Source organism: Hylobates moloch, unplaced genomic scaffold, assembly GCF_009828535.3.
Source record: "Hylobates moloch isolate HMO894 unplaced genomic scaffold, HMol_V3 SCAFFOLD_19, whole genome shotgun sequence".
In the NCBI taxonomy this organism is placed as follows: Eukaryota; Metazoa; Chordata; class Mammalia; order Primates; family Hylobatidae; genus Hylobates; species Hylobates moloch.
In genome coordinates, this window is record NW_026652294.1 from 43505756 (window position 1) to 43523653 (window position 17898).

Consider the following 17898-nt stretch of genomic DNA (forward strand, 5'->3'; position numbering starts at 1 on the left):
CGCTTTGTCTATCATAAATATTCTGTTATTCCCAATGTGTTCTTGGCATTTAATTCTATAGCAGTTTTGATGTCTTTAATTTTTCTACACCTAAACTAATTTTTTAATTGTCTCTTACTTTAAAGAGTTTTACTTAAGCTTGCTTCTGTCTTTAATACTCATATTTTCTTTTAGCCATAATTGTAGTAATTTTTTCATTCAAATATTTGATCCATCTGGGGTATATTTTGTAAGTGTAATTTTTGTCATTATAACATACATAACTGGTTTTTAGAACTAACCAATTTTCTCAGTAATATTTACTAATGAATGCATCATGTCTCCAATTATTTAAAAAGTTACTTCTGTCATATATGTTTTGGTTGCCTTTTCTCTCATGCCTTTATCTGTCTTAGATACTATCATATTGTTTTGATTATTGCAATTTTATAAACTTGTTAGCAGTGTCTCTACAGAACTCTTCTTTTAAATCCTGCAATTATCCATCTTCATTCCTCTACGTTTTTGAATACTCCTCAAAATCACTTTTTCAAGTTACAAAATAACATCATTAGGAAATTAATTGGGAAATATCTTAAACTTACATCTTATTTAGGAAAGAATTACATTTATAACTAATGTCTTTCCTTCTAGAAATAAAATTTATTTCACTTTTGTGCCATTTTTAATATATCTTGATAATGTATTGGAGCATTTTTTACACAGATCCTGATTTTTTAGCTTGTTACTAGTTATTATGTATATTTTCTTGAATAAAATCTCTTAAAAAATGCTCTTTGGTTTTTGAAATGTCTAAAAGAGTTCTTGTGGCTTTTGTTGTGGTGGCTGGTGCTTGTTTACTTTGTTTTTAGCCAGCTTTCTGTGTAACTCACTAGTCTGAATATATTTTTACTGCCTATCTTGATTTTCCAAGGGAAAAAAAGTGAAAAAAAAAATCATATATCACCTGAAAATGACAACTTTGTCTTTTCGCCATTGACCACCCCTCTTGTTAGAGTTGTTTGTTTTATTGCATTGACTGGAACTTCCAAGAAATGTTGCAGAATTGTAGTGATGGAAGATATGTATCTGACACTTCTGTGAAACAGTTCTCTTCACTGATTTAAAATAAATAGATTTTTTTTATCTCATGTCAAGAATTACCTTTTTCCCAATTTTCTAATATTAATATTTGATTTTTATCTAATACATTTTTATTATGGTGATTATATGATATTTTTCTCTGGCCTATTTATGTTATATGTTTTAATAGTAGCTCTCCTAATTTTCTTTCTTTAGAAAAAATGCAACTTAGCCATGGGACATGATGTTTTTGACATAATATCAGATTCAGCTTCTTTCTATCTTCTTTCTGATTATACAGATGGGAAGATAGTTTGTGTTTTCCTTCTCTTGTGCTAGTGTTGTCATTTTAGAGCCAGAGTTAGGATAGCTTCATAAAACCAATGAGGAAGCTTTGGATCTTCTATCCTCTCAGTTTTATAGAGCAGAAGAATGATCTGTTCTTCCAACTTGGAAAAACGTTGTTCATAAAAACATTTGAGCCAGAGCCATTTTTGGAGGTAAGCCTTTGACAACACTTCCAATGTCTTCCCTAGTTATTTTTTCTATTCAGGTTTACTGCTCCATCCTGAGTCAATTTTGGTCATTTATATTTTCCTAGAAAATCATGCCGTTCATTGAGATTTTCAGTTTATTAGCACAGAGCGGCTCGCAGTATTCTCTTGAAGTACTTTTACACTCTTTCTTATCAATAGCATCATTCTCTTCTAACTAATTTCGTATATTTGTTTTTTCTTTTTTTATTTTTAGTTAGACTTGTAAAGTTTGTTTATATTATTGGTTCAGATATGATACTACAAAGGTCCAGATCTCAGATATTTTAAATAAATTTTAAGATTTCCTTCTTTGCCAATGAATTTCTGCTTCTTTCTTCATTTTCTCTTTCCTGCTTTCCTAAAGCAGTTATTATGCCATTCTTTTCTCATATCTTTGTTACTTATTTAATATTCATCTTTTCTTATTAATAAGATATTTAAAACTGTGCAATTGCCCGTGAGTACAACTGTGGCAACACTGCATAGTTTTTCATAAGGAGCCTTCTCATCAATATTTTCAAAGTGATTCTGAATTACAGTTTTTCCTGTCGTAGATACAAAAGCTATTTATTTAGGACATTGTCTTCATTTTATGAGGTTGGGTTTGTTTTGTTTAAACTGGCATCAGTAATTTATATATATTTTTACCACAGTACGTTTAGATCCTGCTATTATAAAATTTCGGCTTTGGGAAATATACTAAGGCTTATTTTGTAAATAAATATGTAATCAGTTTATATTAATGTTTAATGTGTATTTTTAAATAAAATGAATTCCATTTTTAGGGCTCAAGTCTGTACTACCAAGGTCTATTATAGTACTTTCATTAGCTTTCTTACTTAAATTCATTATAATCTTCATTATTCGTGACTTTTTGTATCTTTTAAAAACCAAGAGTGGTAAATTATTTTACTGGGATTCTATTCATTTCTCCTTGTATTTTTAATTGGTGTTCTTTGTGTAGTTTGAGGTGATGTTGTTTAGTTATGTGTATGAGTTATATTTTCATAGTGAAGTTTGCCTTTTGAAATATGATTCCCTTTTTTAAAGTAACATTTTGTGTCTTGCATTTTGATCCAGTATAAATATTTGCACCCATCTTTCTTTGAGTGTTTATGAGTAAGGCTTTAACTATCAATGTTACTTTTAACTTTCCTGAGTCATTTTGATTAAGATGTGTTTTCTTTAAAGAAAAATAATATTAATATGTGCTTCTAATAGTTGTTTCAAAGATTAAATAAAACAATACAATTAAAACAAATAGTGTAGTATTTGACATATAGAAAATGCTCAATGAGTACCAACTAATAATTGCGTGAAAAGCATGCAGTCAATTTTTTTTTTTTTTTTTTTTGACGGAGTCTTCCTCTGTGGCCCAAGCTGGAGTGCAGCGGAGCAGTCTCAGCTCACTGCAACCTCCACTCCTAGGTTCAAATGATTCTCCTGCCTCAGCCTCCCGAGTATCTGGGATTACAGGTGCCTACCACCATGCCCGGCTAATTTTTTGTATTTTTAGTAGAGATGGGGTTTCACCATGTTGGCCAGGCTAGACTCGAACTCCTGACCTCAGGTGATCTGCCCACCTCGGCCTCCCAAAGTGCTGGGATTACAGGCGTGGCATTGAATTTTTAAAGGAAAATTGAAATTTAAGAATTATAATTCAAGACTATAGTCTTTATTGTTACATATTTTATTTTAGGCATTCTTCTTGACATCTGCTCTCATCCTTTCTGTTTTTCATATGCTTTTCCTGGTTCTTTCTTGTTAAGTCTACTTTACTTCCTCAGGCCCTGTGCTAAATGTGATGGATGCTGCAGTGAGCAAACCTCAGGGCTTACATTGTAGAAGGAAAGGCAGACTCAAGTCAAATCATCGCTGAAACAATCATGTGAAATTACAACCATGATACATGCTTTGGGATACATGAGAGTAGACTTGCAACTATCACCTTAGATTCATATAACATTTGCAAAGCACTTTTCATACATTATGTCCTGTGAGATAAATTACAGCCGTAGAAGAGGTATCCCTTGACCCTACATGATTAAAGGGTAGATGGCTAATTCTTTCAAAACACACATTTCTTGTACCAAATGTCATGTACCACTCACTCTCAGAATCTGTCATTCTGAGAATGCAGGGAAATTTTGCCCACTAATGGGATTCAACATTTTCAGGGGAGAAAGGAAATAGAACATTCCACTTCTTAGGTAAAACATCCAAGAATGCGGGCTGCAACTCTACCACTTTAGAGGGGTTGGGGGGAAACTACCAAGCGATTAGTGCTCAATAAATATGTATTACCTGTCTTCTATTGATTAAGAACTGTACTAAGCTGTGTGGATACAATGAAAATAAGACATAGTTCCTGTCTCATGGACCAAGCCACCTGTATGAGAAGTTCCGTAGTGAGGACCATGGAACACAGAAGACTCAGAAATCAGACAGTAGTTGGGGACAATTGTAGCCCTCTCCATATATTGAAATACAGAAAAGCTATATCTTTTCCGCAGTCAGAACTGTGTAAAGATGGAATGAGTTTTCTGATGAGAAAATATGTTTTTCTCCCACTGCTCTGTGGACTTTCAACTTCTTTATCTCCTATTATGTCAATGCTAGATGTCCCATATGTGTGACTTTTTGAAGTGTTTATTATAGGAATTTTCAAATATTCAGAGGGGTGCTAAAAATAGTATCATAATTATCCATGTACCCAATCTCCAACATCATTAAGTGATAACATTTATCCAAATCTGCTTTGGATCTCTAATTAAGAAGCAAAAATTTAAAGATGAAGTTGAAACCTCATTTGTCACCCTACTGATCCCATTCTTCTTCTTCCTGCCTCAGAGTTTGTGTGGTCCTAAAGTTGATGTCACCCTTTTTCATCCATGTTCTTGTATATTTACTGCATCAATGCATCTGACTTTTTTTTCCCGGAAACTTTAACCCCAAACCACCTTCTTGCTCAAAGCCCTTCAGTAGCTCCCAACTGTCTATACCAGTGATCCCCAAATCAAGTTATCTTCTGAATCTTCTCAGGAGTTTCAAAATTATATAGATTCCTGGGTTGTCCTTGGGGACTTTGCAAATTTTCAGGGTTTCTCAACTTTCAAGCTATTGAGACGAGGGGCTACATAATTCCTCATGGCAGGGCCTGTTCTGTGTCTGGTAGGATGTTTAGCAGTGTCCTGGCCTTCACTCATTAGGGGTCTGTAGCTCCCCCACTAGTTGTAAGAACCAAAAATATCCCCAGAAACTGTGGTATTAACCATGCCTTTTATTTTCTGTATTCTGAGGCTTTGATACCTGGAGCCTTGCTCACCCTGGAAGGCTGCTCTTCCCAGAGTTAGCCAGTTCCTAGGTATAATAAATATGATTTTCAAATACACACCAATCCATCCGGAGCCCACACACCAACTGCCTCCTCTATTGGGCCTTCACACTGCAGGCCACTCTCCACCTGACCTAATAACCTCAGGGCCAGGTACCAGACAACTAGGGACAGCCCCGTGCCCCAGAGCCACTGAAATTACCCAAATTAGCCAATCATGAATCTGCTTACTCTGCCTCACCTGTTCCTTGCTGCAGGAACCACAAGAAAGCTTTTGGCCCACAGTCCCCACTCCCCTGACTCCTGAGTGATTGAGGTGTTTCCACACTTGGCCCTGTGTGGTGTGGCCTGCCTTCACTCTCAGCAACAACTTTGTTGTCAGTGGCAGCTGCCTTCTGATCTTTTGGCCTTATTACATCTCAGATTTTATTTTATTTTATTTTATTTTATTTTATTTTTTGAGACAGAGTCTCACTCTGTCGCCAGGCTGGAGTGCAGTGGTGCAATCTCAGCTCACTGCATCGTCCGCCTCCTGGGTTCAAGTGATTCTCGTGCCTCAGCCTCCTGAGTAGCTGGGAGTACAGGCGTGCACCATCATGCCCAGCTAATTTTTGTATTTTTAGTAGAGACGGGGTTTCACCATGTTGACCAGGATGGTCTCGATCTCCTGACCTTGTGATCCACCCACCTCAGCCTCCCAAAGCGCTGGGATTACAGGCGTGAGCCACCTCGCCTGGCCAATCCACTATGTTTTAAAGCAATTGCCAAGTGTCTTGCTCCAGACTGAGAATGACTAGGTTAATCTGAAACCTGGAAATCTGTATCTTAAAAAAAAATTATCTAAGTGATGTGAGATCATTGGGTTTGGGGACCATGAACCTTTAGACTCTAGGCACAAGAGTTGAGCCTGGCCTTCAAGGCCTCTGATGATCTGGCCCTATCACACATGCATTCCTTCTCTTCTCTTGCCACACATGTTGCCGTCTTGCCCCTTCGTCTGCAAAACTGATCCTTGAGGACATGCTGATCCCTCTCACTTTCAAACCTTTGCTCTAAATGCAGACTCTGGCTTTTCCAATGACCTCTTAGACTTCTAATCTCACAGGCATTTTTAAAAATAATACATGTTTGTTTACTAAAGGAATTAACTCACCCCTTCATTGTGACACATCTGAAACAGTTAAAACGCTACTCTCATGCCTTAAAGCTTTACAAACCCTCATACAAATATGAGGCAGTAATTACAAGTTTACACTCTCATAACACAGGCTAAGGCCCTTCTCGCAGTTTAATTTTATATCTGTTGCTATGGTTATTTGATTCCCGTCTCTCTCCCACACTAGACTAAAGATTTCCCAAGGTCAAAGATCAAGTCTATTTTTGCTCATATCCACATTACTTTACAAAGTGTCTGGCAATAAACATTTGGTGCACAAATGAATTAATTGATTAATTAACCGACTAATTAATTACTATCTTATCTTGTCTTTTCAACTGGATTTCAAACGTTTGAGGATTATTTCGCTTCCAAGTTTCCTTTCAACCCTATAAACATAGTTATGTTTAAACGGTACATATTGAAACAATAAATGATTACTATTATCTGAACTACATTAGTGTTATCAGTAGTACTTTACTGAGACTACCGACAGAAGCCAAGTACTCATTCGATTTATGTTTTTAAATGAGCAGAATCCCTTTGAACAAAAAACAACTGCATTTGCAAATAAATATGATGTTATTTATGACCATTATGTCATCGCCTATTCAGAAAGGACAGATTTAAACTGAGTATTAGTGCCTAAAACCAAAAACTATCCTCCCGTTTGATGAATGTCATTATTGTCAGGATAATTCCAAAAATTGAATTGAACTAGCAGAAAGTGTTTTCTGACATTTTTTATTTCTGTTTCATACACGGAGATGCCTTGTAACCTGAGGAAAACAAAGTTTGTTTTTCCATACTGGTGTTTTCCCTCCTCAGTGTCTTCATTTCTTACTTACAGAGAAAAGTGCTAGGATTTTCTTTTTTTCTTTTTTTTTTTTTTTTTTTCAGAGTGATACATGTGCGTGCTTAGGAAACGCTGACTTGACAGTTTACTGTGGGAACGTGGAATTCCCAGCCCCAGCCCCAACCCCTGGGCAGGTGGGGTCTAGAAGCTCTGTGTAGACAGTTACACCCCTGGCCATGGTGGGGAGGGGATGGCCTTCCGAGGGTTGAAGAGCAGGAGCAGTGAATGGTTTATTCCCAAAAGACTTCTTTCTGCCCTTTCTGCCTTCATCATTTTAACACAATGAAGACGTAATTGCTCCCCAAATTTTAGATTTAGCTTGTACCTACAGGGCTTGGAACACTGAAAATAAAATACTGAATTACAGACAGCCTGCAGGCATTCTAGAACAGTCTGTCTACCTCTCTCAAAGGATAACTATGAGGCAGCTCCTCAGGGTCCAGGGAATTTGTCCACCATCGTTTGTATAATAACTGCCAGTGCAGAGATCCTGAAAAAAGTCTCTGTTCTTTTTATGATGTACAAAATTCCTTAAGAAAATAAATCTGTACTTCAAAATTTATATTCCAAGGCTTGAAAACAAAAGCACATTGCCGTTTCTCAAAGCAAGAAAAGATTTGTTCTAAGTGGCTCCAGAAGTGATTGCTGTTCAAAGAGCCGAGATAAGAACCCACAACCACTTCACATCATCAGCAGACAGGAGCAGTTCACGCCAGACAGCAGGAATCAGCTCAAATCCACTCTGTGTCCTTGCTCACTCTTTCTGTCTGGCTCCCAGTCCCACCCCCACCTCCGTCCCCGCCTGTATCCCACGGTCTCTTCCTCTTCTCATCCCTGACATCTCCCCACTTTCTTACCTAGTATCTGACTCTCTCCCTCCCTTCCTTTTAGCTGCTCCTTCCCTCTCTCCTCTTTTCTGTGCCCCATAACAAACCTTTTCTCTCCTTTCTTCCTTCCTACCTTAGAACTGTCTGCATCGCTGTTTAAGGTTTGGATCTGCCATTGATCTCTATAAAATTAGATGCACTAAAAATAGATGTACAGAGGCGCCTTGAAGCCAAAGTGGAGAAATCTAAGAACTCTTTCTCTTTCACTATATTTGAGCCTTCTTTATCATTAATAATGGCCACTTAGAACACCTTAGAATGGATGTACCTTATTTTGGGAAGTTTTCTGAGAGTGAGATTTCCCACCCTCTAGGAATTCAAGATGAAAACACTTACCCTCCTGTTGGTCTCCAGTAAGCCCACCATGCATTTGCTACAATGGGAACTGGTTTCTCTAGAGAATACATGAGACAAACAGGACTCTCAATGAGTCCAAGAGAAGTGACAGCCCAAGTGATAGGGACAGGAGGCAGGGAAATTCTGGGCAGAAGTGGGCCAGTCTCTGGCGAGGGCCCCACCCTCAAGCTTGGAAGTGTGGCCCAAAGTGAGAACTTACATTCCTGTTTTCCTGCTCGAATGTTTCCTTTTCCAAGACCACCCGTGCCCCACCCCACCCTCATCCTGTGCCCATAAAAAACCCCAGGCTCAGCCAGCACAGACAGGAAAAGCAGCTGGACATCAGAGACTACTGTTGGATGTTGGAGAGAGGTGGCTTGACTTCAGAGGGACAGCTTGATGGTATAGCTTCAGAGAGGAGTCTGGCCAGGGACAGCTGGATTTCAGGGGAAGATTACCTTCCCACTCCATCCCTTTTTCAGCTCCCCTTCCCACTGAGAGCCACTGTCAACAATAAAATCTCCTGCATTTACTACCTTCAATTCGTTCTTGTGACCTCATTCGTCCTGGAGCCTGGACAAGAACTTGGTGCCACGAGTGTGGGTGCAAAAGGCTCTCACACTGACCCTCCACTGAGCTGTTAATACTTAAGCTGTCTGCAGACGGCAAAGCTAAAAGGGTACTCTTTTTCTCGGGCTTTGGGGGTTGTGGGCACCCTCCCCTAGATGCTGGCATGGGGCCAGTATGGAGTTCGTTCTTGGCAGTACCGAAAAGTGCTTACCCTGGCTCCTGCACCTGATCACCTGTGCTCCCCCTCCTACAAGGAGTGGAGCAGCAAGTGAGTGGAGTTTGCCCCTGCCAGCACCCATGCACTCCAGTTTCCACCCACGAATGAGGTCTGGAAAATATCCTGCTTCACAACCACCAAGTTTGGTTTAAAAAACCACTAAGTTAAATGGATGAAGAAAGAGTAGAAAAAGCAGGAAATAGGGGTTCAAGGCCAGGCCTTCCCAGCCAAGAGAGAGTGAGCCACGGCACCTAGACACTTCATTGACAGAAGCCCTCTCCTCCCAGGGCTCTTAGATTCCCTCCCTGAATCTGGCCCCAAGTACACCTCTGCCAGCCCCTTGGAACTCTGCATTGGTGATCTAGCCCGAAATTTACTGCACAGCTCGAAGCTGGACAAGCTGATTTCCACTGCTTATTCCTTGTCCTTCTTCCCTGTCCTTGTCCAGCCCAAGTCATAGCAGCCCACAGATATTTTGAACAGGACAAGAGCCTCAGCATCTCCACTTGCCTTTATCACCTTACATCCAGAGATCAGCTTATGAAAGCCTCATAAATGAACATATGTATAAGCCCATTTTGATGACAGATCACTTTTTAAAAAATACTTTGATTGAGATATAATTGAAACATAATAAACTGTCCATATTTAAAGTATACTATTGGATAAGTTTTGACATAGGTATATGCTGTAAAACCATCACAAATTGTATCTTATACAATTAAGATAATAAATGTATCCATCACCCCTAAAGTTGGCTTTTCTGTTTGTTTTGGGTTTTTTTTAATAGACTTTATTTTTAGGGCAGTTGTAAGTTCACAACAAAATTGATAGGAAAATACAAAGATTTCTCATACATCATTGTGTCCACATAGGCACAGCCTGACCCTTTGTTGTCATTCTCCACTGGAGTGGCACATTAGTTACTGCTGATGAACCTGCATTGGCACATCCCTATCACCCAGGTCCATAGTTTAATTAGGGTTCACTCTTGCTGTCATACATTCTATGATTTGGGGCAAATGCATACACCAGTATAGTATCATGCAGAATAGTTTTCTGCCCTAAAAGTCCTCTGTGCAAATGAATAGGATAAGTGGAGCACAGATCACTTTTTAGTAAAATGTTGCCTGGTTTTGATTTGACAAAGTAGGCAACACTATCAGTCACTGGAGAGGATGTAAAAATAGAAAAAAGATGACCTGAATCCAAATCTCTTTTTCATTCTGAAGTTCATTGTTGATTCCTTAGCCTCCTCCTTCCTTTCTTACTCTATAAAGTTTTTACTTTCTAATACAGCCTATCAATATTTTAAATTTTTTTCATTAGCAGCATGCTGCATAGTGTGGGGAAAATGTCATTATTTCAAAGCTAATTGTACATATAATCCATTTTTACATACGTGTAGACCATAAAACTGTTCAAATATTTTGGGGTAGTATGAGCTCAATCTGATTTCAGGCATTCCAAACCCTGATAACCCAGCAGAAAGTTAATGCTGGGTTATAGGATTTGGAGTGCCTGAACCATACCACTGGGTAATGAACTTTGTTTTACACTGCCCTCGCCCTCCATCAATTTGCCCCCTCGCTGGTTCTCTTTCAGTTCCTGTAGATGTCCAATATTCTCCTCCCTCAAGGCCTATGCATTTTTTCCTTTCAGTTTCTAATGATGTTCTTCCATGTCTTTTACCTAGATATCCTCTTCTTACCTTTTATGTCTCAAATAAAATGTAACGTCTTTCTTGTGCAACACCCTTAACTAAACTTCCTCCCTGTTGTTCTATCTTATACCCCTTGTCCTTTCCCTCTAGAATTGCACTGTCCAGTAAGTAGTCACTACCTGCACTTGTGTGTTTAAATGTAAATTAATTAAATTTAAATAACATTTGAAATTCACTTTCTCAGCACATTGCCTGCATCTAAAGTGCTCAATAATCGTATGCAATTTGTGGCTACCGTATTGGACATGTAGGTACAGAAGCTTTCCATTATCACGGAAGTTTGCACTGAAGAGTAGTCCATCTAGATCATTTAGTATAGTTCCTAATTTTACATTAATTTTGTGAGATGTTTTTGTTCGGTCAGTTGATGTTTACCTGCTTCTGGACTGTATACTTTATGAATGCGAGAATTACAAAACATTGATCAGGGCTCTGGCACCGAATGGGTGTTCCATACATATTTTGGGGACGAAAGAATGGCATGAATCAAGTCCAAAGCCAGTACGTTGCAAGAATACACAAGAGAGGAAACAAATGTGCAGATGAGAGGCAATGACCCTCATATTTCTCGCTCCAGTTGGCAAAAACCATGAAAGTATACAGAGGGGGATAAAAAGGATACTGGGCTGTCCAATTAACAATGGAGTAAAACATGTTTTCCCACTCTCCTTCCTAAATCAATTAAAGGCAACAAGAAGAATGAAAAAACACAGAAGAGAAAGCCTCATGAAACTGAGAAGCATCTGCAACCACAAACTACAAAATGTAGCTGCTAAACAAAATGAAAGTTGGATCAAATTGGTGGCGAATATCAAGAGTGAATATACTCCATGGCAGAGTACTGCAAATGTAAGTTCCACCACCTTAAAAAGGCCAGCCAATGGCTCCTTGCTGGAATGTCTGGATGTGGGGACTGCTTGGGCACTAGAAACATCTCCAAGTCCCATTCCATGTTATCTAGTGACAGGCAGAGCCGGCGCTGGATGATAAATTACACAGACACAGTATCTTTGTGAAAAGCCAGTGGCCTGTATGGCAAGGTAGAGAGGTGGCAGTCACCATCTACTGAAATGTGATACACACTAAATCCCGTCCCATAAGTACGACTACTTATTACACACAGGTGAAAGATGTAGTCATTCTTAGTGGACAAAGGGGGAGGAAATTGAGCTCTTAGCAGAAACCCACTCCAAAGTTCGAGGAAGAGTGCCTTGTGCCCTGTAAAATGTCCTCCTGTTCTCCTCCTCCTCCAATTTTTTTAGCAAATGCTTGACCCAGGAAATAACTGCCCCCATTTAGAGATAAGTAATAATCAGAAAAGAGCCAGCCTGAGAAATATGCATGGCTATAACTGGATGGAAGAAAGAAACATGCCAAACAAAGCCAGATGGAGGCTAGACCTCAGAAGAATTACTCTGCAAGCAGAACAACAGTACACACAAACATTTATCCAGAGTCAAAGAATTGACTATGGTGCCTGTGAAAATCAGAGCTCAAGAAGAGACATAGGGATCAAAGAAGATATGATAAGGCAATACAAAGAAATAAATGTGAGCTGAGAGATATCTGGAGAAAATGCCGAAGAGAAAAAAAATTTAAAGCCATGCTGAAATTAAAATAAATATTGCTGAGAAAGAGAAACATGGAGGACAGGCCGAGTTAGAAAGAAATGAACAAAATACGTGGAAAAGCCAAAGAGTTACAGAGAAAATAAGACAGTGAATAAATATGCATGTAATTTGTGAACACCCCGCAAAGGAAACTGAACAAATGTGGTAGAAATAAAATATCCAAACATATGAGAGAAGACATTTTATAAAACAAAGGTAGATATATATCTTATGATTGAAAGATCACACTGTGTCCCAAGAAAAACTGATCAACCAAAACATAGCCATTAAATGTTTTGGCTTCCATGATGACGTATCCTATAACATCCAGCACCTCCTCTGTACGTCTCCCCAGCCTCTCAATAAATAAATAACCAAGCAAAATAATCACATATATTTTTAAAAGCTACCTACGGGGCAAAAGAAAGAATCGAACTGGGTTCAAAGTTCTCTATAGCAATATCTACAACTCCTCAGTTAAGGAATGGGAGCAAATGTTTTACAGCAAGGCGGACATATTTAAATATGCAGGAACAAAATAAATATAACATCCATAAGTTCTTGTGGGGAAAAAACAAAGTATCTGATAACTTAATTGAGATTTCCAAGAGACAAATGAAAAGACATGATAAAAGATTGAAAATGTTCTTTAAACCAACTTAAAGAATTTTGAAAACTATAGCCACAGAAAGCAATATAAATTTTTATTAATGCTGAAAAAGTAGAAAACATAATGAAATTTTCTGTTTGGAGGGTAATCTTTTCCTTAAAAAATCCTTGTAGGCCGGGTCCGGTAGCTCACACCTGTAATCCCAGCACTTTGGGAGGCCAAGTCAGGTGGATCACCTGAGGTCAGGAGTTCAAGACCAGTCTGACCAACATGGAGAAACCCCATCTCTACTGAAAATATAAAATTGGCTGGGCATGGTGGTGCATGCCTGTAATCCCAGCTACTTGGGAGACTGAGGCAGGGGAATTGCTTGAACCCGGGAGGTGGAGGTTGTGGTGAGCTAAGATAGCATCATTGCACTGTAGCCTGGGTAACAAGAGTGAAACTCCATCTCAAAAGAAAAAAAAAATTCCTTGTAAAGTGAATTATCAAAATAAAAACATAATTATAATTGTACTTCATTCAGTTACAAATAAATCATATCTACTCAATGTTTGAGTAATTGAATCTTTAAATAAAAATAAGGCCTGGCACAGTGGTTCATGCCTATAATCATAGTACTTTGGGAGGCAGGAGGATCACTTGAGCCCTTGGCATTCAGGGCTGCAGTGAGCTGTGATTGCATTACTGAACTCTAGCCTGGGTGGTGGAGGTGCGAGATCCTGTTTCTAAAAACATGAAAATAGTTAAAAATTAAAAATAAATAGTAGGCAGGGCGTGGTGGCTCACACCTGTAATCCCAGCACTTTGGGAGGCCGAGGCAGGTGGATCATGAGGTCAGGAGATCGAGACCATCCTGGCTAACACGGTGAAACTGCATCTCTACTAAAAATACAAAAAATTAGCCGAGCATGGTGGTGGGCGCCTGTAGTCCCAGCTACTCGGGAGGCTGAGACAGGAGAATGGCATGAACCCGGGAGGCAGAGCTTGCAGTGAGCCAAGATCGCGCCACTGCACTCCAGCCTGGGTGACAGAGCGAGACTCCATCTCAAAATAAGTAAATAAATAAATAAATAAATAGTAAATGACCCTCAAAATCAGTACAAATAATGCAAATAATTCATAGGATCATCACCACTACAAACTAGCAAATCATGGACCTGCCAGGGCTTACTAAAACCTTTGCAAACTATACTACTGAGAACGTGGCTGCATAGTGATGCTCACTATGGCCGAGTTGCTCATACATGTGCTTGCCAGGAGATGTCTTATAATCTGAATTTTTCACATAGCATAATTCCCATGAGTCTTACAGGACCATCTTACGCCACAACTTTTAAAAAATCGGGTAGACTTGGGCAGGAGAGAAGCTAAAGAAAGTATCATTTCTTTGGTTTTCTTACCTTTCATAGAAACCATCAACAGCTACTGTCTGAAGATGATAAAAATAAAGACATATGCATATGGTTAGACAATTGTGTAAACATATGTATCAGATGGAAAACACACACAGCAAAACAAATACCCATCGCAAAAGAAGAAAACGAAGTATTTATAATGAAGTCATTTAAAATAAACATCAACATGACACCCCAAGTGACCTCCCTAAATAAATAGCAGCACTCCTTCCCATAACCATGCTTCTTATTCCTATTTTCCTACTTTATTTTTTCCACAGCGCTTATCACCACCATATTTATTTGTTGTTATTATTATAATTTTTTGCCTCTCCTAACTGGAAATCAATTCTACGAAGGCAGAAATTCTATTTGGTTCACTGCTGTATCCCAGCATCTAACATCATACTTGGTATACTGTCAATGCTCAATAAATACGTCTTTAAAGAAATGTATGAGTAAAAACAGAAAATATGACACAAAATGAAATTACAGAAACGAAGCCAAAGATAACATAACAATAAATGTGAATAAAATAAATTCAGTTATTCAAAGGAGAATAATCAGAGTATGGGTCAAAAACATTAACCAAATAAAATATACTGGTTAAAATATGTAAGCTCTGAAGTAAAAATGCAAATTTGATTTCCAAATCAAGGTCTTATCAATCCTCTTTTAAGATGACATTCTGAGGCTATAGGCAGATCATCTATGTAAGGCAAGACACAGACGAGTGCCCAGAGTACATGGTGCACAGTGAGTAACTATTAGTGGGCAATGGTAAAAGCAGAAGTGAGCTTGGTTCTAATATTGGTGACAGCAGTGGTAACTCACCAAATGACTTTGTAGGACTGCAGTGAAAAGAATCAGTGTCAATCAGAATGGTTATTATTAAAAAGTTGAAAAATGACAAACACTGGCCAAGTTGCAGAGAAAAAGGAAGACTTATACACTGTTGGTGTGAGTGTAAATTAGTTCAACCATTGTGGAAACAAGACAATGTGGTGATTCCTCAAAGATCTAAAAACGGAAACACCATTCAACCCAGCAATCCCATTACTGGGTATATACCCAAAGGAATATAAATGATTCTATCATAAAGACACATGCATGTGTATGTTCATTGCAGCACGATTCACAATAGCAAAGACATAGAATCAACCTAAATGCCTATTGATGGTAGACTGGATAAAGAAAATGTAGTACATATACACAATGGAATACTATGAAGCCATGAAAAAGAATGAGATCATTTCGTTAGCAGGAACAAGGGTGAAGCTGGAGGCTGTTATCCTTAGCAAACTAACGCAGGAACAGAAAACCAAGTGCTGCATGTTCTCACTTATAAGTGGGAGCTAAACGATGAAAAATGTGGACACATAGAGGGGAACAACACACATTGGGGCCTACACGAGGGTGGAGGAAGGGAGGAGAGAGAGGAGCAGGAAAAATAACTAATGGGTACTAGGTTTAATATTGAGTGATGAAATAATCTGTACAACAAATGTCCATGATGCAAGTTTACCTATGTAACAGACCTTCACATGTACCCCTGAACTCAAAAGTTAAATAAAAAAAGAAAAAATCAGTTATCATGACTGCATAAAAGAGTGAGTCTGATGTGGTCTGGAGACTGTGAAAATATTCTCCAAGGAAATTATATTTAAGCTGAGACCTGAAGGATAGATGGGAACTAGTCAGGCAAAGAGCAAGACAGTGGGCTGAGAAAATGGAAAACGAAATTTGTGGGTGTGGTAGGGGAGGAAAGGAATAGCATTCTAGGCATCAGCAACAGCACTTGTGAGCGGAATGCATTGCAGAAAAGTGCCAAATACCCCAGCCTTGGGAAAAAGTCTCATCCCCGTAACACACACTTTAGTTAACAGACACTGCAATGGGAATTTTTGTTGTTAATTTATTCAATTGGCTTAACAAATACTTACGTAAGCTCTTAATGTGCCAGGCACTCTATCAGATGCTAGGGATAGAACCAAGGTATGCAAAGCCCCTTGGCCTCACGGAGCTTCCAGTGGGAAATTTTTTAAAATAAATGATAAGTACCCTGGGTTTTACTATGAAAAATAGCAGAGTGCCACAGAAGCATATAACAGGTAAGACTAATTTAATTCTGAGGTCCAAAAATTATCCTAGAAAGCGTAACTTTTAGAAGACCGTGCAAAAGAAAATTAATTGCTCTTAAGGCGAGTGAGGAGGAATGAACAAAACGTTTGTGAAGGTACTGAGGTAAAAGAAAATGGAGCAGTTGAGCATTTGAAAGAAATGTATTATGTCTGAAACAAACAGAACCAGAGAGAGAGAGAGAGAAAGAGAGAGAGAGAGCAAAAGAGTGTGAGAGAAAGGTGCAAGCAGAGAGAAGCTGGAGAGAGAGACAAGGCATGATAGCCTGCATTAAGGATTGTATTTCCGGTTGGGCGCGGTGGTTCATGCTTGTAATTCCAGCACTTTGGGAGGCTGAGGCGGGCAGATCACGAGGTCAGGAATTCGAGATCAGTCTGGCAAACATGGTGAAACCCCGTCTCTACTAAAAGTACAAAAATTACCTGGGCATGGTGGCAGGCGCCTGTAATCCCAGCTACTCGGGAGGCTGAGGCAGAATTGCTTGAACCGGGAGGCAGAGGTTGCAGTGAGCCGAGATTGTGCCACTGCACTCCAGCCTGGTGACACAGCAAGACTCCATCTCAAAAAAAAAAAAAAAGAAAGAAAGAAAAAGAATTGTATTTCCTAAGTCCATAAGAAATCATTGAACACGGATTGACTAATCCATTTTTCGTATAATTTGAAAGATTGTTCTGGTTATTGTGTGGAAAATTGTTTAGAGCAGCCAAACGTGGAAGCTGCAGAGGCCACATGTATTTGTCAATGTAAGTTTTGTTGTCCTATGGTAATAAATATCCCCCAAATCTCAGTGGCTCAAACAATAAAAATGTTTTTCTCACTCAGGCTGCACATCTTTCATGGATTCTGGTCCACCTCGTCCTCACACAGGGATGCAGACTGACAAGTTTCCACCATGAAGGGTTGTTATTTGCCACAGCAGGGAGAGGAAAATGGAGCAAATCAGTCACCAGCTCGTCATACAGCAGAGTGTCCCACGTCATATCTGCTGATATGTTATGGCCAAAGTACATGACTATCTCCAAGGAGCTGAGAGGTGAAATACCGACATTTGTCCGGACGGAGTGGAACCAGAAGAGTCGTAAACATCCTATGGACTACACACCGTTTAACAAGATGCAACAGTATTCTGGGTAAGAGATCATGGACCGGCATTTATGAAAGCATTTAAATTTGTCGAATAATTGGATGTGAGAATGGAGGGAGATGGAAGAGTCAGGGATCATTTCCCTGTGATAGATGGGACAACTGGATAAATGCTGTAAAGTATCCTGAGTTAGAGAATGTAGAAGGTATTTTGGAGTGGGAGGGAACATTCAGAGATGTCTAGTACACAGCTGGAAATGAGATCAGAAGAGAAGTCTGGGCCGAATAAATGAATTTTAGAGTGTTTCACATCCAAATGGTACTTGAAACCAATGGAACAAAGATTTGTATGGGAGGGTAAGCAAATCATTCTTCTTTGAGA

General features: G+C 39.0%; 1 protein-coding gene across 1 annotated transcript in view; it reads left to right on the top strand.

Moving 5' to 3' along the window:
* The window catches only part of LOC116459029 (uncharacterized), a 224300-nt gene that overhangs the window by 160719 nt on the left and 45683 nt on the right, over nt 1-17898 (top strand). Inside the window, exons 3-4 of the mRNA XM_032139299.2 lie at nt 11365-11526; nt 17256-17563. Coding sequence (XP_031995190.1) covers nt 11377-11526; nt 17256-17563 — 458 coding nt within the window. The 5' untranslated portion in view covers nt 11365-11376. The remainder of the gene's footprint in view (nt 1-11364; nt 11527-17255; nt 17564-17898) is intronic.